General features: G+C 32.1%; 4 protein-coding genes across 5 annotated transcripts; 3 read left to right on the top strand and 1 right to left on the bottom strand.

Annotated features, from left to right (window-relative positions):
• The first annotated feature begins 2,079 nt into the window (after positions 1 to 2,079).
• LOC11442310 (putative receptor-like protein kinase At4g00960) lies at positions 2,080 to 6,652 on the top strand. The gene is made up of 7 exons (XM_003615161.4): positions 2,080 to 2,978; positions 3,071 to 3,184; positions 4,554 to 4,702; positions 4,792 to 5,002; positions 5,300 to 5,537; positions 5,730 to 5,883; positions 6,035 to 6,652. Exons 1-7 carry the CDS (start codon positions 2,174 to 2,176, stop codon positions 6,359 to 6,361), a joined length of 1,998 nt encoding a protein of 665 aa, XP_003615209.1. The 5' UTR covers positions 2,080 to 2,173; the 3' UTR covers positions 6,362 to 6,652.
• An 8,432-nt stretch (positions 6,653 to 15,084) lies between these two features.
• On the top strand, positions 15,085 to 15,887 carry LOC120580673 (F-box protein At3g59000-like). Its single transcript, XM_039834713.1, has 2 exons — positions 15,085 to 15,783; positions 15,867 to 15,887. Exons 1-2 carry the CDS (start codon positions 15,085 to 15,087, stop codon positions 15,885 to 15,887), a joined length of 720 nt encoding a protein of 239 aa, XP_039690647.1.
• LOC11442509 (uncharacterized) lies at positions 15,866 to 16,490 on the top strand. Its single transcript, XM_024783673.2, has 2 exons — positions 15,866 to 16,029; positions 16,125 to 16,490. The coding sequence occupies exons 1-2, from the start codon at positions 15,910 to 15,912 to the stop codon at positions 16,395 to 16,397; spliced, it is 393 nt and encodes a 130-aa protein (XP_024639441.2). The 5' UTR covers positions 15,866 to 15,909; the 3' UTR covers positions 16,398 to 16,490.
• A 2,604-nt stretch (positions 16,491 to 19,094) lies between these two features.
• Positions 19,095 to 22,169, bottom strand: LOC11433252 (purine permease 1). Of its 2 annotated transcripts, XM_024783672.2 has the most exons (3): positions 21,294 to 22,169; positions 20,261 to 20,608; positions 19,095 to 19,305 (listed from the first exon to the last, which is right to left on the bottom strand). In XM_024783672.2, exons 1-2 carry the CDS (start codon positions 22,044 to 22,046, stop codon positions 20,267 to 20,269), a joined length of 1,095 nt encoding a protein of 364 aa, XP_024639440.1. In that variant the 5' UTR covers positions 22,047 to 22,169; the 3' UTR covers positions 19,095 to 19,305; positions 20,261 to 20,266. The 2 variants fall into 2 exon arrangements, with proteins under 2 accessions (XP_024639440.1, XP_003615204.1); XM_003615156.4 differs by lacking the exon at positions 19,095 to 19,305 and having other exon boundaries at positions 20,087 to 20,608.
• Between the last annotated feature and the right edge of the window lie 1,973 nt (positions 22,170 to 24,142).

Raw genomic sequence — 24,142 nt, 5'->3', positions numbered from 1 at the left:
ACACATAGAAAGGATGATATGATGCTCAGTTTCTCCGATAATGCAAATTCTCCACATAACCAAATGCTCAGTTTCTCCACATAACCAAATGCTCAGTTGCATCTAAATCACTGTGGTAGGTAGAATGCTTTCGTGCACATCTCAAGTAATGCAAATGCTCAATTCTTTTAAATGCTTCAGCTTTTTTAGCTCCCATTAGCTCTACAATGTTTACGAAATTTTTACTCAATGAGTCTAGTATACCTTGTTACCATGAAAATGTTGTAGCTCTCTAAGCTTGTGAATAAAGTTTCGCGTCACATATGATTGTTTACCTGTTGCACCTTTTAGATCCAAAGTCTCTAGGTTCTCAAGCATTCCAATGTATTTCGGAAGTTTGTGTTCTTTTACATGTAAATTCCTGAAGCTTAAATACTTCAAGTGGATCAAGCTTCCAAATTTTTTAGGAACATAATTAAGGAGGGCATCTTCAAAACCAATACTTATACTTTCTAGGAATTCTCCTCATAAAGTCTACATGTGATTCATGTGTGCTTTCCAATTTCGATACCCTCCATGAAATTATTGGAAGTGGTTTGGTATTGATAGGCGTCGAACTGTTCCGTTTATGGATGAATGGCTATTTTCATTGATATGCTTGCTTAATTCTGAATCATCACACTTTTTAAGGATCATCTCACGTATTAGATCATGGTCAAAACAACCTCTAGTTGTTCCATTTATTCTACTTGAATAAACTTGCACCAAATTTCTATGGATCAACTTGTTTAAATATTCGGCTGCAACTTCTTCCTAATTCTTTCTTGTTTCTTCCATCACAATCAATCTCTTTGACTTAACTTTATAATCTCCATGACACATTCCAAAATGCAATAAGCTTACGACTTAAGATAGTACGTCAAATCATCGAAACTCAAACCTAATTTTTTTTAGCGCTTTTAAACGTGAGTCCTTTAACTTAAACTTAAATATTCACTAAGCTTCTACCATTCACACACATTTTTCTCTTTTATAGATAAAAGACCATCAATAGCAACAAATGGTAGTGGTAAATCTTTGCATTTTTTCAAATAGCGGAAGCTATATCAACGAGCTCCTTTGGACAACATCCATCATTGTCAAAATAAACACCTTCTTATTGAATAGTTCCAAAGATTGTTTTTCAGGTTGTATTTCACGCACTTCAATGAAAGACATGGTTAACATCTATGTTCCTTGTTGTGATAAGTACCTTATTATCAATTGTAGCATATTCAAAATCATCCCAAAAATGCACACTCCATACATCACCAAATACGATAACATACCTCTTTTGTTGCAAATAGCTTCTCACTTCTTCGATCAATGGCCCTCGATCCATCCAAAAAATATCCTTAAGAGGATCGTCTTGTTTTTGTTTGTAAAACTTCAACAACATGTCTCTCAAGAAACTCCCAAGAAACCTTCTACATTGTATGATTGAGACACTGTGATTCACACCATGACACCTACTCTGTCTTTGAAAAACAAAATGCATAATTTTAGTAACCATTTTTAGTATCCAAATATTTTTTCCATTGTGACAAAGAGTGGTTGACCATTTTGTTGTATCTAGTGATTGAAAAATATCATTCCTGTGTTTTCCACGAAAATATATTCATGACATCAAGCATTATTGTTTTTTGGGGAATGTCCTTTTCTTTTGAAAGTTTCGTACTGTTTGGCCATGTTGCCTTGTTTTTTTGAATTATGTCATTGTTACTAACTCACCACTGTCTTCACTCTTTCTGTTCTCGTTATATTTGTTTGTTATTCAATCAATACCTTATCAAGCATTTTTCTTCTATTCGTATCTGACATATACTGTATGTGTTGTTTATAGCTCAAAATCAACCAAATCAAAGTCAAAGTAAAGGAATACGTAAAACCTCACGTTTATATACACAGTATATGAATATGATTGTAACGTCGCATCTCCATTAATTCTAACGTTTGAACTTTGAAGTCAACAATATCATGTTATTTTATTTTGAAATTTGAAGAAATCAACATTCAACAACACCAAATTAGGAATAGTAGTAAAAGTTTATGGTCAGTCAACTCAAAAGTCTAACACCTCATCACCTTTACAAATTTACCTAGTACACCCACCTACCCTTTAATTTCACGTCCATACTTCAAACAAAATTTTGTAATGGCTCTGTATCCCTTTGTTTGTTGTCTTATTGTCATAATTGTATCCCAAGCCAAAGCCATATTTGAATGTGATAATAACAGAGGAAACTACACAGTCAATAGCACCTACGACAACAACCTTAAAACCCTTCTATACAGTTTCTCTTCCCACACAGAAATTAACTACGGTTTTTACAATTTCTCATATGGCCAACACCCAGACAAAATAAAGGCCATTGGGTTGTGTCGCGGAGATCTTGAGCCAAATCAGTGTCGTAGAAACCTAAACAATTCCATTGCCTATCTTAGAGCAAAGTGTCCAAATCAAAAAGAGGCCATTTTGTGGGGTGATGATGTCACTTTAAGGTACACATATCGTTCAATACTTGGGAGCTTGGAAACTGATCCTACACGATATTTTAGTAATACAATGTCTACAACTGAAGCGGACAAGTACATTGAACCACTTAGTTTTGTGATGAGAAATCTAACAGACAAAGCTGCATCTGGCGACTCTCGTCGCAAATATGAGGCAGATGGTGTGAATACTACAGATTTTAGCACCATATACGGTCTTGTTCAATGCATGCCTGATTTGTCTTCGCAACAATGCTCTAACTGCTTATATACGGCTATCTCAGAAATTGATCCTGATCCATTCAATAGATATTATATGGGATTAGGAGGAGAAGTTGTTAAACCAAGTTGTCGCTTAAGATTTGATACTTATCGCTTCTACAATTCAACAATTGAGTTAGAGTCACTGTCGCTACAACCTTCACCGTCTCTACCACCTTCGGCAGTCACCAATAATACCTCTTTAGGTTTGTTTTCGGCACCATATCTACCACAATTGATTCAACATTTTACTATGTATTTAGCTCTTGAACACTAGAAGGATTTAAAATTTGTGCAGGACACAGCAAAATAGGAATTGTCATCGCCACCACAGTGCCCGTTGTTACTGTGGTTTTGGTACTCATTTTTATTTGCTTCTATAGATTGAGAAAGCCAAAACTAAATTTTGAAGGTATGTCTAATTTTGATTTGGTACATTTATTCCACGAGATTTGGTGCAAATGAGAAGTTTTCCCTGTTGAATGTGAGACGCTAAAAATTTTTAGTTCATTGTAAAGCGCTATCAAGCTTCACACCCCACACACCTTGATTTTCCCTTTTTCTTCTAAAATTGAGAAGCCATAATTTCTCAACCATTCACCCTAACTTTTTTCTCTCTCCTTTGAGTCAACCAACTATTGCATTAGAAAAATGAGAGATTGCTGAAGGAAAAAGAGAAGAGAGGATCCAATTTCAATCCGATCAAAAGCCATTCTTTTTTACTCAACCAAAAGCTTATTATTAGCTTAACTTTTTTTATAATAAAATTATGGCTCACTTACATTTTCTACGATACTGTTTCTTTTCCACACACGCCCCATGCAGTTTAGATTTTAAGATATAAACGGCATAAAAATTTCATAAAACCTTCAAAAATGTTGAAATATTTCAGATTTAAGAATCCGATAATCCGAATAGGACGTACAAGAACCTCACAAGGTGAGAAAAATAATGGTCTTTTTACGATATTATACTAGTTTATTTCAAATAAAACTCAAATGATCGGTAAAAGCTGATGTCAAAATAAAGTTGATAACTATCATTATATGACTTAAATAAATTGTTGATACCATTTTTTTGTTTGTTTGAAAGAACCATATTTTTAACTTGTTCACGATTCTAGTCTTCCTACTTTAAAGTCCAAAACACACAATCTGGACTTTTTAAAATCTCGGAATTTTTCTGTGTCGTTGAATTTGAATCCTATTTTTTTATGTCATGTTGAATAATGATTTGCCAATTCATATAGTGAGATGGGATGACAACGTTATTATTTATTTTTCATATTAGAGTATTGTTGATGACAACGCATTATTTCTTACTTATCTTTCAAAGAGCTATCATTTTTAAACAAAATCTTATCATTATTTTAATTTAAAAAGTATATTTTCAAAGAAAAAAAAATTAAGACTAAATAAATACGCATGACACAAGTCCGTATAATCTATAACTATAAGTCTCTAAATAAATACGCATGACGCTGATACAAGTATTGGAATTTACTATCATGTTATCAATGTAAATTACTTTATAAGTTGTTGAAATGTTATTTTTAATATATTAGTTTTAAGAATATATTTTATTTTATTTTTATATTTGACCCGTCGTAAAAATGTGTTTGCTTCGCCGCTGCAATATGGGAAATAGCAAAATTAATGAAATTTTCCTTGTAGATTTACATTAAGAAAATATATCTCTCAATGTTATACAATATTTCTATTGCATTTATTACAAAAAAGTATATGAAAACTAATTAACTTCATATTCGTTATTGTGTGAAGCCAATATGGGAAAATATGATGATGGAGGTGAAGAGGATATGACGATCGTTGAGTCATTGCAATTTAACTTTGATATCATACAAGTTGCTACGAGTGATTTCTCTAATTCTAATAAACTTGGACAAGGTGGATTTGGAATTGTTTATCGGGTATGATACCATTTTTATTCATTCATATATTTCTTCAAAAAATTCACCATACCAAACCAAGCTAAAAGTGGAATATTTTCATTTTTCAGGGTAAACTGCTTAATGGGCATATGATTGCTGTGAAAAGGTTGTCAACAAATTCTGACCAAGGAGATGTTGAGTTTAAAAATGAAGTACTTTTAGTAGCCAAACTTCAACATCGAAATCTAGTTAGGCTACTTGGTTTCTGTCTAGAAGGGAGAGAAAGACTACTTATTTATGAATTTGTTTCAAATAAAAGTCTTGATTACTTCATATTTGGTAAGTTTGAAAATCAGCTTAATGCACAGCAAAATTGTACTTAGGTAAAAGGTTAATATAAACTTTGATTGGTATAATAACCGGAGAAAATTAGAAACATTCATTAACGAATAAAATAAAAGACAAATATGACTAGAATCTCTGTGAATATGAACTTTACTCATTACTGCTATTATAGTTTGATTTAGTATTTACAAATTGTTTACAATTTTTTAGCGCCGTTCGACGATTGTAGATTGACAAATATTAAGACAAAATATAGTTTTGAAACTCATATGATCATGGTTATATATGTAGATCCGACAAGGAAAACACAATTGAATTGGCAAACGCGCTACAATATCATAAAAGGTATTGCTCGAGGTCTTCTTTATCTTCACGAGGATTCTCGCTTGCGCATTATACACCGTGATCTCAAAGCAAGCAATATTCTTTTAGACGAAGAGATGAATCCTAAGATATCCGATTTTGGATTGGCAAGACGATTTGTTATCGGTCAAACTGAAGGAAGTACAAATAGAATCGTTGGAACCTAGTAAGTTTCAAAATAAGCTTGAGATATTTAGTTGTCGCAAGAACTTAATTTCAATCAACTATAAGTGAAATATTAATTTCACTTTTAGTCATATGTATTAACCGTATGTAGCAATTACTGAATTAGTGAAAATTATTAATTTGAAATATCACAATATTTATTTACTAATTAAGCTTGTCTATTGACATGCAGTGGATATATGGCACCTGAGTATGCGATGCATGGAGAATTTTCGGTAAAATCAGATGTCTATAGTTTTGGAGTATTACTTCTTGAGATTATAAGTGGTCATAAAAATAGTGCAAACATTTTTCATGGGGAGGATATGGAGTATCTATTGAGCTATGTAAGTTATACTTTTCTTGCTATAATTTCTTCATTATCATTAAAAAATAAAGATTAGAAGATTATGTGATCTATATATACATTATTGTTTAAAATAATTGGCGACCTTATCTTACTTTGGTTATTTGCATATGAGCAAATATTTCTTTTAGGCATGGAGAAGCTGGATAGAGGGGAGAGCTACTGATATTATAGATCCATCATTAAAAAACATTTCACAAAATGAAATCTTGAGATGCATCCACATTGGTTTACTCTGCATTCAAGAAAACTTGATTGATAGACCAACCATGGCTTCTGTTGCAGTCATGCTTAATAGTTATTCTCTTGCTCTCTCAATACCTTCGAAACCTGCGTATTTTATAGGAAGTGGAACTAGAATGCTACCGGACATGCAGCTACATGTTGATAACGTAGGTGCAACGAGATTGAATGAATCGATGAACCAAGTCTCAATTACTGATCCATACCCTCGGTAGATTTAGATCATAAGTTTTTCTCTCTTTCTTTTTTTCCTTTTTTATATAAAAAAACAGATCGTGGGGTTATATACTCTTTTATAATAAATTTTAGATATCTTGACTTTGTTGTCGATTGTGAAATTTAATTTGTATTGATCTCATCAAGGTCTATATGAACTATTGTTAGAACCACACAATTTACTTTTGGAACCGCACCTTAAACTTGTAGGTCAATATTCTTCGTGTAAAAACATCAATTCAGTCTCCATGCATCACAGAGAATCAAAACACCATAATTCAAACAAAGAAAAATACAAACAAACCAAAATAATACAAGATACCTTTCGATCCATCAAAATCAATTTCATAAAAAATGAAAGTTTCTTATTATGATAATCTTAAACAACCTAAGCACAAACACCCTCTCAAAACCAATATTCATTATTGTTTTCTGGGTGATATGTTGAAACTTAAATTGTGTTTAAGAGACATTTTTTTCTTGGCAAAAGTGGGAGAGTTGGGGGCTATTTTGGCAACGGAGGTCAATTGGACTTTTTCTCGGAGACGCCCGCTTTTTGTATGGGAAAACGAGTTGTTACTTGAGTTAATGGAGGATTTGGAAGGTTTTAGGAGAAGGCAAGAGGAGGATTTGGAAGGTTTTAGATGGTGAGAAATAGTTTGTTTTCTCATCATGACCACACCTTAACACTTATAAACTTTTGGACACTATTCATTTCTCTTTAGAAAACTATTTCCTCACTTTTATGAAAGAAATGCAATGCAGCCTTTCTGACATTACTAATAGAAAGAAAGAGATTGATCTTGATCATAAAAAGTATCATGATACTGTCAAAATTATGTCATGATTTCTTGCATACGATCCAAGATACACAAATCTTATTCATAAATCGTGTCACAATTTGATTTTCAGATGCATCCCTCAAAAATCTTGTCATGATTGTTAACTTTTCCCAAAACTATTTTTGAGTCAAATTTCAACACAACCATATACGACCCCGGAAATAATGAAAAAAATGCCTGCAACGTGCATTATAGTGTCACTTTCTAAATTCTAGAATATTTGTGTTTGTTGAGTAGTAAAACATTCTATGGAAATATATAACTGCAGAACTATTTTCATTTACCTAACAATAGGGTATGCTTTATTCAAATAATCGGCACCATGTGAATAAAGCAACGCAGATATTATTTTTAGAGGATAGAGTAACATAATTGTTTTTTTTTACAACATAACAAATTAGCGACGGAACGTACAATTATTATACTCCCTCCGTTCCAAATTGTATGTCGCTTTAGAAAAAAAAATTGTCCCAAATTATATATCGCTTTAAAATACCAATGCAACATTAATGTTACTTTTCCTATTATAACCTTAATTATTTATTACTCTCTCTTCTTTCAATTCTTTCATTTATCTTTCCCATATTATTTATTAAGGACAATTTTGTAAAATAACTCATAATATCTCTTTTCCACACAATATTAATTGCATTTCTTAATATGTGTGAAATGCCCAAAACGTCATACAATTTGGGACGGAGGGAGTAGTAGTGTGTAATAAAATTTTATAAAAGTAAAATATTAATTTATATTTGTATCATTTGAATATTATTTTGTTATTTTATGATCTCTAAAAATTGATAAATAATGTCTATATTAAATAGGAGAATGCTAACCGATGTCCCAAGGGCATTGGTTAAGCATCCAAAACAAACATGTTTTCATGAAAAAATTGCGTAATCATTATTTGGTCTAAAGTAATATCTTATATTTCCAAGATAAAATTTCAATTTTTAAAATCTTTAACATAGACCCTATTAAATATTATTTTCAACATGCATGGGCGCGCGCTGCACACACACACACACATATATATGGGTTTTAATAGAAGACACCCATGAAGGTGTTTTTTAGCAATCCACACCTCAAGGTGTGATTATCAACTTTTTAGTTATAACTTGCTAAAAGACACCTTTATAAAACCTAGGTGGTGTCTTTTAACAAATGCTCATAGAATAACTTGCTAAAAGACACCTTCATAAAAGGTGTCTTCTAGCAAAACACACACACACACAGATATATATATATATATATATGAGAAATGCTAAGGACAAACTCTCAAACACACTCTTTCAACACACTCCAATAATATGTTGACACATCATCCCCATCCTTTGTTTAATTAACCGACAACCTAATATGAAATTGAAATGTATTAAAAATTGGGGTGAGGTGGCTTCCTATTATTGGAGTGTGTTGAAAGAGTGTGTTTGAGAGTTTGTCCTTAGCATTTCTCATATATATATATATATAGAGGGTGTATCAAGTGAGAGGACATTTTATAATGAGAGATGAGAGGAACAAACAACAGCCCTTGGATTAAAATTAAGGGTTCAGATCTTTTTCACTTAAATCTACATGTTCCTATGCTATCATTTACACGCTCGCTAATTTCCACCTCTCTCACACTCTCTGTTCATCCTCCTCTTAGTTTTTTTATTTTGTGAATATCTTCACCCCATTCATTTGCTGTTTTTTTTTTAATAAACTCATTCAACTTTTTCCTATTTTTTGTTACACTGCTTGTTGGATTGCTTTTGCCGAGAAAATTAATAGAGGAACCTATGCCCATAAGAAAAAAAAACCATGATTATTGCTTTCTTCATGTGTTGTCGCACGCACACCTTTCTTCCTCAGAGAAACCTTTATGTTTTGCAGGTTTATGCTTCCCCATAAAACTGCACGTGTTTTGCATGTTCATTCTTCTTCAGAAATCAGAAGTATTGAGAGTTCTACTTCTATCCAATTAATTTTTCCAGTTCATCGATGTTGTGTTTGCTCTTCATCTTCTACTCCATTCATTTAAGGAAAAACTCCATCCAATCATGAAATTAAATTAATTTAAATAATGGTATTTCATAAAAATTGCTGCCTTTGATTGTAGAGAGAATTAAGAACAATCCTTTTTTTAGGGGAAGAACAAACATGTTCTTTGAACAATCCTTCTTTAAATAGCAGTGCTTTTCAATGTTTGATTGCATTCTGCAAACATGTTCGTAACCACCGATTTCAAATTCTCAAACGAATCTCAATTCTCAATCAAAAAAACCAAAATCCAAATTTCAACTTAAAAATCAAGAGTGAAATTGCAAAACTAGAAAGAGACATGAGAATGATAGAAAAATGGAACAGGAAGAAGAGTAGTGGAATAGGAAAGATCGGAGAAGGAAGGGAAGTTAGAAAATCACATAAGAAGAAACGCTAACAAGCCTGGAGAAGGAAAGGCAATCAGGTAGTCATACACCACATTAAGTGAAATATCATCTCCACCTTTCAATTTGACCTAGGGTCCTAATTTAATGCTCTCATCTCTCATTATAAAATGTACTCTCACTTGATACACCCTCTATATATATATATATATATATATATATATATATATATATATATATATGAGACAGGATCCGTTGACACCAGGTGTCAATGGATTCGTTGACACCAAATCTCAACCATTAAATTGGTTTAATCTAAAGGCTAATAATTATTCACTTAATAGTGCACGGTGAGATCAAATTTATTTTATACACCTTAGTACCTCTTGTATTTTTTTTCTCATCCTTTCTCTCACCGTAACCATTATTTTACAGATTGGAAATCTCTATGAGCAATAACCTCCTTGTTCTCATTCTTTCTCCAATCGATTGGATATTAATTTTATGGGTATCAATTTCATCGTTTTAAAATCATTAATTTATAGATTGGAGATCAATTTTATCAATAACCTCTTATTCTCCAATCGACATGGAAAATCTCTATGAGCAATTTTATGGAAACGTGATTTTGTAATTCATCAATGTTCTTCTGAATATGGAGAATCATAAAATTGAAAAACCATGGAAGAGGATGACAGTAAAACAGAAGCTTTCCTAGATTGACAACATGGCTTCATTGCAACCTCATTCATCCCTTGATGAATTTACATAGCTATAATCCTGATACACGATGCACTTTTTTCTTGGCATAGATCTAAAACTGAGTTTACAAAGGACAACACATGCTGTGGCGGAACTTGGTTATTGTGTAATTGAAATACATGAACATGACACACATGCTTCCACCGTTTGCTACTTTGTTTCCCTTGTTTCTCATAACACACTCAACGGCAGAACGTTAGGTAGAGGAAACACCAGGTGTCAACGGATTCGTTGACACCAAATTCCAACCATTCATTTAAATTGATCTAAAAGTTCACATTTATTCATTTACAAACCTCACATGATCTCTCGTTCCTTGATTGTACATGACTAATCCTCTCTCTGGTATCTTTTATTGCCGAAATCAGTGGCCATATCCTTCTTCATCCTATGATGATCACTTCCTCAATCACAATGCAGATTCTTTGACTTTGATTGTGTGGTGCGGTACAAAAAACTAGTTTATCAAGTAAGATTCAATTGGTGTCAACGAAATTATTTTTATTTAGAAACACTTGTTCTTTATTATTGTAAAGACGTGTGTTCCAGGATAGTAACCAATTAACCATTAACATAAAATTGTATATGTTGTCTATGGTGTTTGTGGAAAAAAGCTTTCTTTTCTTCTCTGATATAATTGTTTTAAAAACTAATCCTATCAAAGATGAGGTTTTTTATAGAAACATATTATATATATATATACTATCAATCTTTGGTATGTCCTGTTGCCTTCCACAAAGCAATAGAACTATTTAGGGCAAATAAATTGGGGAAAAATCAAAATTGGGTAAAAGAAAAAAATCAAATACCAACTTATAGTGCAAACAGGGATAATTGAATTGAAGCTTGATTTCATCACTACTAAAATATGTTGAAATAGTGACGAATTTTAATGACGGATTTAATAAATCTGTCTCTAATTTCCTCGTCGCTGATCATTGGTGACGGAATTAAATTCGTTTATACTTTTTAATAAATCTTCATATAGTTTTAATTTATTTTCATATTCTAAAAGGTATTTTGAGGTCCTACCTATTTCATCATCATTTCCTATTTTAATATTATAATCTAATTTAATGTATAATATTTTTATTATATCTTTAGTGTTATTTATTATATCTATAAGTTCTAAGGTTATTATATTTTTAGTTCTGCTTATACTCATTTTCTAATTTCCTAATTTTCTTTTGTAAAATATTTATTTTATTCTCTAGTTCTAATTTTTCTCTTTGTATTTTATTTAAAATTTGTTGTAATTTTAGTTTTCTAGATTTCTCATCTGAAATCTTAGAATTTTTTAAATTTTCCATTTTAGTTATTTTTGAATCTTTAGTGCTCTGATACCAAATAATTGATACCTAGATAATTCAGAATTTTTTTTCGGAATTCTTTTAATAATTTTAGTCATCATCTAAATAATCCCATATTTCATTGTTTTCTACTAAGGCAAAATCTATTGGATTTCCTTCATAATACGTAGAAACTATATATTCGTCCATTAAAATGTCATCCATCATATTTCCTAATGCATAATCTATCTCACTTTCGTAAAGTATTGTTTGTCCGCATAATTTACCATATTCTTCACAAATTTTTGACCTTATTTCTTTCGGTAAATTCAGTTTCCATATACATTTTAATTTTTCATAAAAATCTTTTTCTTTAATTTCAATACTATCTTCGTAAGCTATATCCCAATCTTTTAATCTTATATGTATTATTTTTTCTTTCTCATTAATACTAAATTCTGCCATATTTATTTTATACTAATTTTTTTTTATTGATAGTCTAGCTTATTCTAAATTATTTATATCCTATTTTTTAAATATGTGGTTAATTCTTTTACTTGATTAGATAATTTATCAATGTTACTTTCTTCAACTTTTTCTGGTTCGTGAAATCTAATGGGTCTAGGTATCCTTGTTCCTTTTAATTCTAAAATCTTTGATCTATTTATAAAAGTTCCTAATTCCGTTATTTCATTTCTTTTTGGATAGTAAATTTTTCCGATGTCTTCGAATAGACCATGGACATCTATTCTATTATTATTTCTGAAAGTAATGCTATGATGTGAATTCGTTAATGCATAATTAACGCAATAAGTAATAGAAAATATTTTATCTCCGGGTTTCATTAAATTTCCTCTTAAGAATTTATGCTCTAGAGTAAGTGCTTGATCTAGTCTTTGAGTGTCTAATGGGATTCCTATATTAGGATGTATTTCAAATTTTAATTTAACGTATGCTAGGTTTCCTTCAACAACTCCTAGTATTTTATCAACTGAATCTGTAATTCTATCATCTTTTAATATTAGTTCTAACGGAGAATTAACTCCTTCTTGAAAAGTAGATTTAATTAATACTTGTATAGCTCCTATATGAATATATCCTATTCTATTCCTATGTTCTTCTTTCTTTATGTTTCTCTTTAATTCCATAAGTTTCTTCTTATCTAACAACTTAATATAGGTGTGTCCTTGAGCATCCGCAATATCTGTAGGAGACTCATTAATTAACTTTCCATAGTATATAATGTTTTCTTTTTGGTTAAATCTTTTCATTATTCCTCCAATTTTTTCTTTTCCTTTCATATTAGCATCCTTAGTTAGGTCTAGATTTTCTTTTTGTATTTTTTGAAACAAAGTAGGATCAATTAAAATACTTCCTTCATAATTTCCGTCTTCTTCAGTTATATTTAAATGTTCTATATCCCCATAATTAATAAATAATTATATTAACTAGTTTTTAAAATGAAAATACTTAAACTTAATATTAAATAATAATACATAAAACATAAGTGCTAACATTATATAATAAAAGCTTAATTTAATTTAAACAAAGTTAAGTAGTTATACCTGCTCATGATTTTCATGAATTAGTGATCGGTCCACCGCTGCTTCCGTAGCTTTAGGTAGCCTTAAGTAGGATTAGTGGTATATATATTTGTAGTAATAAGTAGATAATGGATAGTAATAAGTGGATTGAATAAAATTAAGTAAGTGAAGGATGAATTTTATTTGATGAAAAAATGGATTACAAGAAAAGAAAAGCACTAAAGTGCCAACAACTAAATCCTAGGACTTAGTTAAGTTTCTTAGAGAAACTTTACAAGCATAGAGCTTTCTACTACAGCTTGCACTACTATCGTTACAAGCCTTTATTTATAAGCCAAAAGGCCCTACTACTATTCATACATAACACTATTCATAGCACTATTCACCCTAACACTATTCACCCTTACATAATCTTATGACACTATTTATGACATGTCTCCATGCATGAAGGCAACTACATTTTCAGCATGGCTTTTTCTCTTCTTCTTCTAGACACATGTCCGTGCACTTGGCAATTGCTTCAGTCCCTTCCTCATGCATGCACAACTCACAAGCATGATTAATGCTTCCTCTTATGCTTAAGCATAATTCTTTTAAGATTCTTGGCTTATAGTTTAATAACTCCTTGTTTAGTGAGTAGAATGGTACTTGAAAACTTGTTAGTAGTTGCATGTCTTTCTCATGGATTATTTTGCCACTTGTTTTGCTTGAGATTAACATATTCTTTGTTTTACTAAGTACCTTAATATGAGAATTTTTAGTGATTGATTGACATTGGGAAAATATACTTGCTAATTGATTAGCAATAATCATATCAATTTGTTCTTCACTTAATACTTCTTCCCTTGCTTCGTCCATTAATGGATATTGATGATTGTTGATTCCAACTTGAACAAAATTCTAGACTTATTGGTTTATTTTCTTCTTCAACTATTTTTAATTGTTCCATTAATTGTTTAATTTCTTCGATATCATTGGATCTCCTAATTGATTCCATGTATTCAGTTTTTATCCCCTCCATGAAGATATTGGGTTTATTAACATAGATGGTATTAATGGTTCTTGTTTAACTATTTTATCTAATTGTTTTGCTTCTCTTGTTTTATTTAATAATTCTTCTATATCTTTTATTGTTATGCTTCTATTATTTTCTTCATAATCTAAATGATTTTCTAGTTGATGAAGAACTTCTCTAATTTTAAAAATGTTTTCATCTTCATTAATTCCTTTTATATTGTCTAAAGTTTCGTATATACTATTTATTTCACTACGTTCAATTTTAATTTTATTAAATGTGTGATCTAGAATTTTATTAGTTTTTTCTATTAATAAAATGATATTATTATTTACTTCATTCATGGTATTGTTTATTTCTTTATACATTAATTCTATTTCTTCGGATAAAGTCATTATTTAAAAAAGGTTGTCGCTAATTGGTTCTTTTCTAGTAGTGTAGTATGTCGGGTCGTATAGATATCCGGATCCGAATTGTCTTATAGTATGTCAGGTCGTATAGGTATTCGGATCCGAATTGTCTTACACTACTAAAATATGTTGAAATAGTGACGAATTTTAATGACGGATTTAATAAATCTGTCTCTAATTTCCTCGTCGCTGATCTTTGGTGACGGAATTAAATTCGTTTATACTTTTTAATAAATCTTCATATAGTTTTAATTTATTTTCATATTCTAAAAGGTATTTTGAGGTCCTACCTATTTCATCATCATTTCCTATTTTAATATTATAATCTAATTTAATGTATAATATTTCCTATTTTTTCATTATAGGTTAAGGGGTATTTACTTGTATCTTGGCACACAAGTATATCTCCGAATGCAAGTGAATAGAAACGACCATTATTCTATTAGCGTTTAGGTCAAACGAAAACATAACCAAATAAAACCAGAATAATGTCGACGCCACCACAGTCAACAAACTTGAACATGTTACCAGATGATATACTGAAACACATACTCTCTCTACTCCCAACCAAAGATGCTTTCAGAACAAAGTTTGTTTCCAATTCGTGGGTCCCACTATGTGAATCGCTCAATGTCCTCAGCCTCGACGCTAGGGATATGACCACGTACAAACCAGAAAGGACTCACTTCTTTCAATTCATGAAAGCAGTTTTGCTTTCTCCGCGCCATCCCCTCAAAGCCGTTACTCTTTTTTTGCATTATAATGTCCAGAAGCCTTGCTTCAAACTAAACCGATTTGTCGAAGCAGCAAAACGCCGCGGCGTCGAGGATTTGGATATATACTGGTATTGTGGCGTTTCATCCCCAAGTATTTTCTGCAGCAAAACACTTGTGGTCCTGAAATTGTGGGGTATTTCTGTACTCAGTATGGTTGGTTTTTCTATTGATCTTCCCTCGCTCAAAACCCTTGTTCTCTGTGACATTCGTTTCTATGATTTGGATGATTTAATGAAAGTTCTTTATGGGTGTCCCAAATTGGAGGATTTGACTACTAATGGTGTTAGGGGAAAGTCGGGTTTCATGTCTACAAGATACTTTGAACCTTTATCCAACTTGATCAAAGCCACTACCTGGTTATTTGAGGATCGAGACACAATTCGTCATGTGGAGTTTCTAACTCTGTCTAAGGTATGTATGATATGATATGATGCATCCATCCACTTTTATACCATTATTATGTCTCTTGTTTGATTTGGTTTTGCGTTGTGTAGCCTTCCCAACAAACAAATTAATTCTTATTACAAAGATTTTCGTATGTTTGAAAATTTAATGGAACTTCGGATATCTTGGTTTTATGCAGTCATTTTTGACGGGAGTGAGATAGTGAAAATACTCTTCAATTTTCCCAGACTTGAAGCTCTTTACATTGAAAAGGTTTGTTTGTCACCTCAATTGATAGTTATTGGTTTTTGTTTGTTATTCTCTTCTAATCAAGTATTTTTACAAACCCTATTTTGCATGATTGACAGGAGATGATGAAACGCAATGTGATGAAAACAACCAAAGATGATAGGAAATACCCAGATCATGTTCCTGAGTGTGTTAGGTCTCATGTTATAAACTATCAAGCTGCAGAAGCTGATTTTCTATTTGCAATATATATCTTGAAGAATGCAAGACTTTTACAGGATATGACAATACACATTCATAGTTCCTCAAATACAATGCAGAGGTCGCAATTTGTTGAAAACTTATCCTCTTTTCCAAGGACTTCTCCCGCATGTAAGCTTTTACTGAAATGAATGTTTCTAGATATATGCTACCATGAGTAATGAATTCCATGGATTGAATAATATAGGTTTTGTCTCCTTTATATATAGTCTATATAAGTCAATCACCAGCAAATTCTATGGTGCATTTGATAACTTTGCAAAAATCAGTACTACTCAAACCTTATTTCCAAGACATTATCTTGATTTCATCAACCACCTCTTTGGTATCTCTATTCCCTTTCTCGAAATTAATCCCATTCCCCGTATTCCAAATAAACCAAAGAGTTGTATACCAAATCAACCAATACCCCTTATGATTATGAAGTCTCTTTTTTCTAGCTGCCAACAAAAAAGTTTGGAGGGGTAACCATGGTGATATTAAGCCAACGGAAAACCTCACTTGACACTCGAGCCACAGAATCACATAAGCACGAAATATATCTTAAGATACCCCTTGTGAAGGACACGAAAGTATGAGAAACCAAGGAATATATATGTTTAAACTTGAATTAAATGTGCATAAGGAAGCAGAAGCACAGTACAGACCGACTTTGAGGAGTTTTTCTTGTTTTTCCAATTGACAGTATATTAAATTATGAGAGAATAGTCGACCTTAATCTTGTAATCTGTCAAGTGTCTCATTGGGTTTTGCATCCTTGAGATGACATGCAAAAAGCCTAATTTTTAGCCATATTTTTTAAATGAAGGTTTCATTAGATTTTTGCTTGTTAAGCCACAGTAGTTTCTGCATTAAGACAGTGCTTGTGGCAGCAATTTCTAGTGGCTGCAATTTCTAATGGATGAAATTCAACACTTTGATACAAAAAATACAAGTACAATCTATAGATTAAATGATATAATTCCATCAATCATCATAGTAATATAGAGAATGTAGTATGCGATATTTGGCTGTACTTTGGACATGGTTATAGATAAATATAGAAAAACAGTTAAACCTGAAAAACTGGAAACAGAGTGTGCCAAATCTTTGTAGCGTCGTCCACTTTAGATCCAAATATTGCAAACCAATGAGCACATTCATTAGCTTCTCTGAACCGAGCTAGCAGCATATGTTTATGGAGTGAAATTGTGGGAAAAAACAGTAGCATAGGAGTGAAATTGTTGAGAAGTATCATCAGTTATATCCAAGCCAGCTCCAAGAAATTGGATCAGTCAAGTACTTAGAAGCACGCAATGGAACACATATTTTGTGGAGATTATGCATAATATCCCTAACTTGTTTCCCAAGGAGTGAAGTATTAGCCTTTCTAGTTATCTGAATTCCAAGACCCTCCCCAAACAAATAATTGAGGGCAGCTCCAAATTCTGCATATTTTTTAATTTTTTTTTGGTCTATAGACAAAGTGGTAAACACCACTGAAACTCACACACACTGCAATGTCATATGTTCGAACCCAGGTAAAGGCGTCCAACCTAACAATTTCGGCATTGCCAATTAAGCTAGGCTTTACAGACAAATTTTGCATATTTTATACAAGCATACTTTATATAAGCCTTTGCATGTTCATTAAAGGCTTCTTGCAAAGTTTAATCATATCACCAATTAAGTTCAAAGCAGGTCTTCAATAAGACTCTAGGATAATGAACATGTAGTCAAGCCAGCTGCAAGCCCTTAAAAATAGCCATTAATTAAGCATATCAAAATTAGTAGTTATGGCATAAGAACCTGAGAAACCTTGAAGCCATTCACTATGATTGTTTCTCAAATGACTGCCATAGCTTGTTTTACCAAATTTCCATTAGAGCTACCATCTACGTTAATTTGGGCAACTAACATTCCTAATAGATGAAGTTTGTTACTTTGTACCCATGTTTTTTCTCCATTTAAAGTCGGTTCGCAAGTGTTGAGATACTTATGAATTCCTACCTCGGTGAAATCCATCCAAATAGGAAAAGAACTATTACAGTCCCTAAGAACGTGAACGTCAGATTCAATAGAAATTTTGCACCTTTGGCATGAAGAGTTTGAAGTGATATATGTCTAGATTATCTGAGAAGGTTGGTTGGACTTGGAAGTCAACCAACCATTAACATTTTGCTAACAAGTTTTTTCATATTTCTTAGAATTTTCAAATTTCACATCAAAATTGAAAGACAATGTGCGAGTATTTTGATGATGAACATTCGTATATAACGTTGATAAAGAGGTGGATAAAAAATATGGGAAAACCAATTCTCGTTAACACAACTTCTATGGATCTAGGAGACAATACATTATTATGTATGAGACTTTGAACTCTATGTAGAAGGTCAACGGTCTTTGATGCGGCTTTGAGGGCTTCTTGTCCCATCGTAAAAGCCCCGGTCTTAATCCCACAAGTGGTGAAACCCCATTCAATTCAACACATCCATGTTTTCCTCCTACCGACATGTACACCATAACGTCCGTTTGTCTAAGTGTCGAACTTCCATGTAGGCGGTCAAACAAGAAGCTCACAAGTACCTGCTTCTTCTTCAGAAATATTTTCAGCCCTCCTGAATATATCAAAGATGACATCATAACAAAGTCATGTATGTATTTGAAATTGGAAGCTCCTTATAATGAACATGTTCCCCAAAGGTATCCAGGTATGTTTTACATCAAATAGGGCACACCTCATCAATAGAAAATAATGAAATCATGATGTGATATCTGAGGTTAGTACAGTACTCTATTGGTGAAATATGCTAACCTAACTCACCAATAGAGATGACTAGAAGAAATCATCTCACACTCTCTTGTTCTCTTTACTTCTGCAACGTGCTTCCATCGTTGGATTTTCATACAAAGACGATGGTGTCACTCTGCAAATTTGCTCTATTTGTTTGAGTGTAAGGTTGACCATCAAAGTTTCTTTCGCTCGCGAAAGAAAACAAACCTTACCACATTGCTCCTTCTCCCTCCATATTCTTCTCCTTCCCCCTCCATCTTCTTCCACTACAAGTTTAACATTAGGTGTTTGATAAATTAGCATTAGGTATTTAACAATTTTGTGTAATAAGCTTCAATTTTATTGTAAATGTACTATGAAAATATTTCTATATGAAGAAAATGAAAATTTGTATCATTTTGTCTTTTTACTTTATTTTTTTGTCATTTTCAATTATGCAATCTTAATAAAATATGCCACTGTTGTTCCAAAAATCTGGGTAATTCAAGTTTCTGAATTATATACTCCGAAAGTTTCTTAATCTTAGTTCAGCTTACATAATCCGAACAAACGGTTATTTAAAAAAATAAATTAAACGTAGCATAGAATGGAAAAATAAATTGTAAAAGAAAAACATCTTATTTTTGGACAATGGGCTAAATTCATATTTTAGTAGAACAAATGGGGCCTAATTGATGTATCTTATCATTTATTAGCGTAAACCATCAATTTGATCCTAAATCTTTGTAAGTGATTTTCAAATCTGTCTATGACTCTATTCATATTTCAAAATAGTCTCTCTCTTTATCAAATGTTTCTTAATTAAGTCACTCTTCATGTGAAAAAACATAGACCATGGGTCTAATTGATAAACTTTTCATAATATTTGAAAATAGTTTTTGTCTTTGTCAAAAGTTTATCAATTAGATCCATATTTCTATTTTTTTTATTCACACGATGAGGGACTTAATTAATAAATTTTTAACAAAAACAGAGACTATTTTAAAATATTAATATAGTTAGGGACTAATTTGAGGATCATAGGGAACAATTTGGTAGTTTACTCTTAGCCCAAATTAAAACAAAATGAAAATAGGACAAAATTTGGCGGGGTACAATAATCAGAGTGACAAGATGTCTTAATCTTTTGTTGTCATCCTCAAGTTGGGTACAATAAAGCTAGCCTACAATATTGACAATTCAAAAGTATATAACGAAACCAAACAAAAATAACATCATTACTTGCAATCATGCGATTGAATGAAGACTTTGAGGCAGTTCCATTTCTCTATTTTTCATTTTTTTTGCTTCTTTAATCTCATCATAAAAGTAAGACACAAAGCCCCAAAGTGAGAGCACCAAAGCAACCCCTTTCTCTGCTTGAAATTTCTCTTTGTAGACAATAACAGCTAAGATTTCAGTTATGGGAAGAAATGCAGCAATTATAATGCCAGATAGCAATGAAGAAGCACAAAAGATAACTCCAATAGCTCCTAAGAAGAAAAATTGCCACATTATAGCACTCCACACTAGCACAACATAATACTTTGTTTCCCCAAGCTTAAAATCCCTTGCTTCCCTTGGAATCACCTGCGAAATTGCAATACTCATTTTATCAAATGTAATAAATAATTTTTGAAAAAAATGCAATAAATGATTTATCATTTTCATCTCAAGAACATCATTTTTCTTTGCTTCTTCATTCAACCTCTAATCTCCATCTCCTATATTCCAAAATCGAATCTTATTTTTTATTAGAGGTAACCCAAATGATGAAGGGGTAATGTATGTCTCACTAATGTAATAATAATACGTGGCATCTTTGAATTCACAAAAAATTGTTAATAATTCAGTGAGACGTACCACAAACAAAAAGAGAGCCGATACACCCAAATTTATTGGGTATACCATAGAATTTGCCTTATTCTAATTCTATTTGTTTTTGGCACCACAATATTCTAATTCTACCATTAAAAACAAAAGCAATAGTTATTCTTAGATTCTATAATAATAATAATAATAATGAGAATGAGAATAACACACAGTCTAAAGACATACTTAATATCCCTAAAAAAAAAAAGACATACTTAATAGAAAAGAATTGAGACACGTGTACATAATACATTTGTTTGGTTACTAGCTAAAGGTGTATGTGTGTGTGTGGTAACGAGGGTGAAAAGTAGAGTTAATTTGAAAAATAAATATAATTGTGAGTGTACAAAGTATGGTTAAAAGTTAAAACAATAGAGTGAGACAAAGAAGAGAGATATATCACCTTAAAATCATTGTCTATGATCATCCCAACAACGCAAAACAAAGTAGCAAAGAAGCACATAACAAGCTGAATCTCCATAACAAGAGAATAAGTAATAACTTGTTTACTCTTTTTATAAACCAACTCCAACAACGGTAAAACAAATCCATACAAAGCAGCAGAAGCCAATATCATAACAAAACCAATCACATAATCCTTAGTAGACTCACCAACAAGTCTATCTCCACCATCAGAATTCAGTGCCAAAACCACACTCCCAAGGGTCAACAAAACAATAGAGTTAACAGAATACGCCGTGAACTTATGCTTCACAAGAAAAAATGCGAAAACCGCGGTGAAAGCTAAGTGTGAGGATTGAATTAATGAAGAAGTTGACACCGGTAGACGCTTTATACCACAGGCGTAGAGGTAGTCGTCTAAACCGGTGAGGACTCCGATGACTGCCGAGGCGATAAACAAAGGTGGTTTCATTGAGACAAAGTTGTTATTATTGTTGTTGCCGTTAGGGTTTTGATAACGGTAACGGTTGTGGACGTGAGAAATGGTTAAGGGAATGAGAATTATTGGGAAGGCAGATGTTTCAAGGAAGCTTGAGAGCCATACACGTTTGCCGCCATGGATGAAGTATAGACGCATTACCAGTGGTCCACCACATGTTCCTATAGCTAAGAGGATTGAGTTTAGTATTAGAAGGAGTTTCTTCATGCTTCTTTTTTTGCTTTCTTCTTCTTTGCTAATTATTCTTTCCACCATGGCTGGTTAAATTATTTGCTAGAGTAGAGGTTATTATTTTTTCTTCTATGTGTGTCTTAACTCTTAACATGTAAAGAAGTATGGATGTGAAGTGTTGACTAGTCAAAAGATTGAAGATTTTTTTTAAGGCAAATGTTTCGGGTTTCATTTGATGTGATTGTCATTTTATAAGACAATTATTCAACAGTTGAATGAGGTTGAACTTAAATTATATAATGATATGAAGTTTATCAACGATGTGTTAGACCATCTGATAGGTGATGACTACTATCCGATTAATCTGATCAGGTTTCAATGTTCGATTCTAAATGTGAGAGAAATGTGTAAAATGACCCATATAACTAGTACCCATTAAATTGATAAGGTGCTGTTATCCAAATGTCAAACTTTTTTGTATAACTACAAATCTACAAGTGTATTGGCTTAATAATTTTTTAGAGACATGACAACAAAGTAGCTCATCTCCTTAAAAAAAAAAAAAAACAAGATAGCTCATCAAATGACTCGTCTTGCCTCAAAAAGGGCCTGCAATGTGGTATGCATTAATTTTGCGTAAAATTATTTTGCTTTTTTGCAAGTTTAATAGGAGAAGGGATGGGAGGGTTTGGAAAAAAGGAAGGAGCAGCGGAAGAAATAGATGATAATGAGCAGGGTTGTTCCTATGAATTATGAGGCTCGGTTTCCTATTTAAAATAGGCCCTTGGTAAAATAAAAATGTAATTTTTTTTTGTGTAGCTAAACTTCATTAAAAAATTCGAATCAGAAGAACTTCTAAACATGAAAGGAAATAAAAAAAATTAAGTGAAAGAGAGGTGAAATTTACCTAATAGTGTCGTTTAGATTTGTCACTCCTCCGTTGTGGGAAAGAAGAAAATGACTGGTTTATGCAAAAAAGAAATGATTTAGGTTATTCTTTCAATGAAATAACTTTCCAAATTGACTGATTAAGTGGTTATACAAATTGGAGGTGGTTTGATAGCACCAAATTTATGTTCAGAAAGGAGAACTAGAGTCTAGAAAAATCTCAAACGTATACTGAAGAAAGAAAAGGAAGTAACATATATTTTATTTTATTCAAGTAGGGGGTGAGTATTAGACTTAAATTTATTTTTTGAGGCCCATAACATTTGGAGGCTCAGTTCGGTTGAGCACCTTACACTCCCCAAAGTCTGGCCCTGATAATGAGAAAGAAAGGCTTAGGATGTTCATTATTCTTCGTAATACAAAATCCGCCTCATTGGAGGAACTAAAAAAATGTATTGTAGAAGAGCTTTGGGGGATTTTGAAGGGTTTGCATGAATCCTTCAAATTTAATCTATATAATTATAATATTTTAAAAATTAAAAAATATATTAATCATAATCATTAATTTATCGTTCTCTAAAAAATTACTCTTTAAAAAAATGTGATTTTTTTTACCATTTTTTTTTTCTAGATTTCCAAATCTCCAAAGCTTTTCTTTCCTCTCCTCTCCAAACTCCCAAACAAAGCATTAGTCGGCATCTTAGTGAGATATGTTTATACTATTAAGTTAAATTTGATTTGAACATTCAAATAAATCAAAACGTGTATGGTTGAGCCCGATGAAAAAAGCTCGTTATGTCGCAAGAAGGAGATTAAGTTAGATTATGTTCATCCATGGTTATGTTTCCGTTTAGTTTATATTTCAAATTTATGTCTTTAATTTTGAGTGAATCATCAACTTCGTCCCTGAATTTGCAAGCATCAGCCAAAATCGATCCCAAATTTTGTGAAATATCAATTTCGTCCTAAATTTGTAAAATGTGAATCAATTTCGTCCTTCCAATTAACTGGGGTGTTAACGAAGCTGACGTGGCCGTTAACCTCTCACATGGATTGCCATGTCAGACGCCACACATGTAGGGACTAATATAGACGATTGTAACCAACATTTTCAAGGACTAATTTGGATGATTTGCAGAAAATGTAAGAATGTCATCTTCCCCAACGACTCTCTTCCCCAATGGCTATTTCTTTCCCAAATGTATAAAATTGGAACCCTAATTTTATAATCTTTAATTCACACGCCAAAATTCCCAAAAATTCTTTCAATAATTAGTGTAACGTTCATCCCC

This window comes from Medicago truncatula, chromosome 5, assembly GCF_003473485.1.
Source record: "Medicago truncatula cultivar Jemalong A17 chromosome 5, MtrunA17r5.0-ANR, whole genome shotgun sequence".
In the NCBI taxonomy this organism is placed as follows: Eukaryota; Viridiplantae; Streptophyta; class Magnoliopsida; order Fabales; family Fabaceae; genus Medicago; species Medicago truncatula.
This window is presented reverse-complemented; position numbering and strand designations above follow the sequence as displayed.

Excerpts from the sequence above, each read along its gene's own strand:
- LOC11442310 (XM_003615161.4), top strand. The coding sequence starts at position 2,174 with ATGGCTCTGTATCCCTTTGTTTGTTGTCTTATTGTCATAATTGTATCC. Across the intron at positions 2,979-3,070 it reads CACCAATAATACCTCTTTAG|GACACAGCAAAATAGGAATT; the intron begins GTTTGTTTTCGG and ends AAATTTGTGCAG. Across the intron at positions 3,185-4,553 it reads GCCAAAACTAAATTTTGAAG|CCAATATGGGAAAATATGAT; the intron begins GTATGTCTAATT and ends TATTGTGTGAAG.
- LOC11433252 (XM_024783672.2), bottom strand. The coding sequence starts at position 22,046 with ATGGTGGAAAGAATAATTAGCAAAGAAGAAGAAAGCAAAAAAAGAAGC. Across the intron at positions 20,609-21,293 it reads TCATAGACAATGATTTTAAG|GTGATTCCAAGGGAAGCAAG; the intron begins GTGATATATCTC and ends GCAATTTCGCAG.
- LOC11442509 (XM_024783673.2), top strand. The coding sequence starts at position 15,910 with ATGTTTGAAAATTTAATGGAACTTCGGATATCTTGGTTTTATGCAGTC. Across the intron at positions 16,030-16,124 it reads AAGCTCTTTACATTGAAAAG|GAGATGATGAAACGCAATGT; the intron begins GTTTGTTTGTCA and ends CATGATTGACAG.
- LOC120580673 (XM_039834713.1), top strand. The coding sequence starts at position 15,085 with ATGTCGACGCCACCACAGTCAACAAACTTGAACATGTTACCAGATGAT. Across the intron at positions 15,784-15,866 it reads AGTTTCTAACTCTGTCTAAG|CCTTCCCAACAAACAAATTA; the intron begins GTATGTATGATA and ends TGCGTTGTGTAG.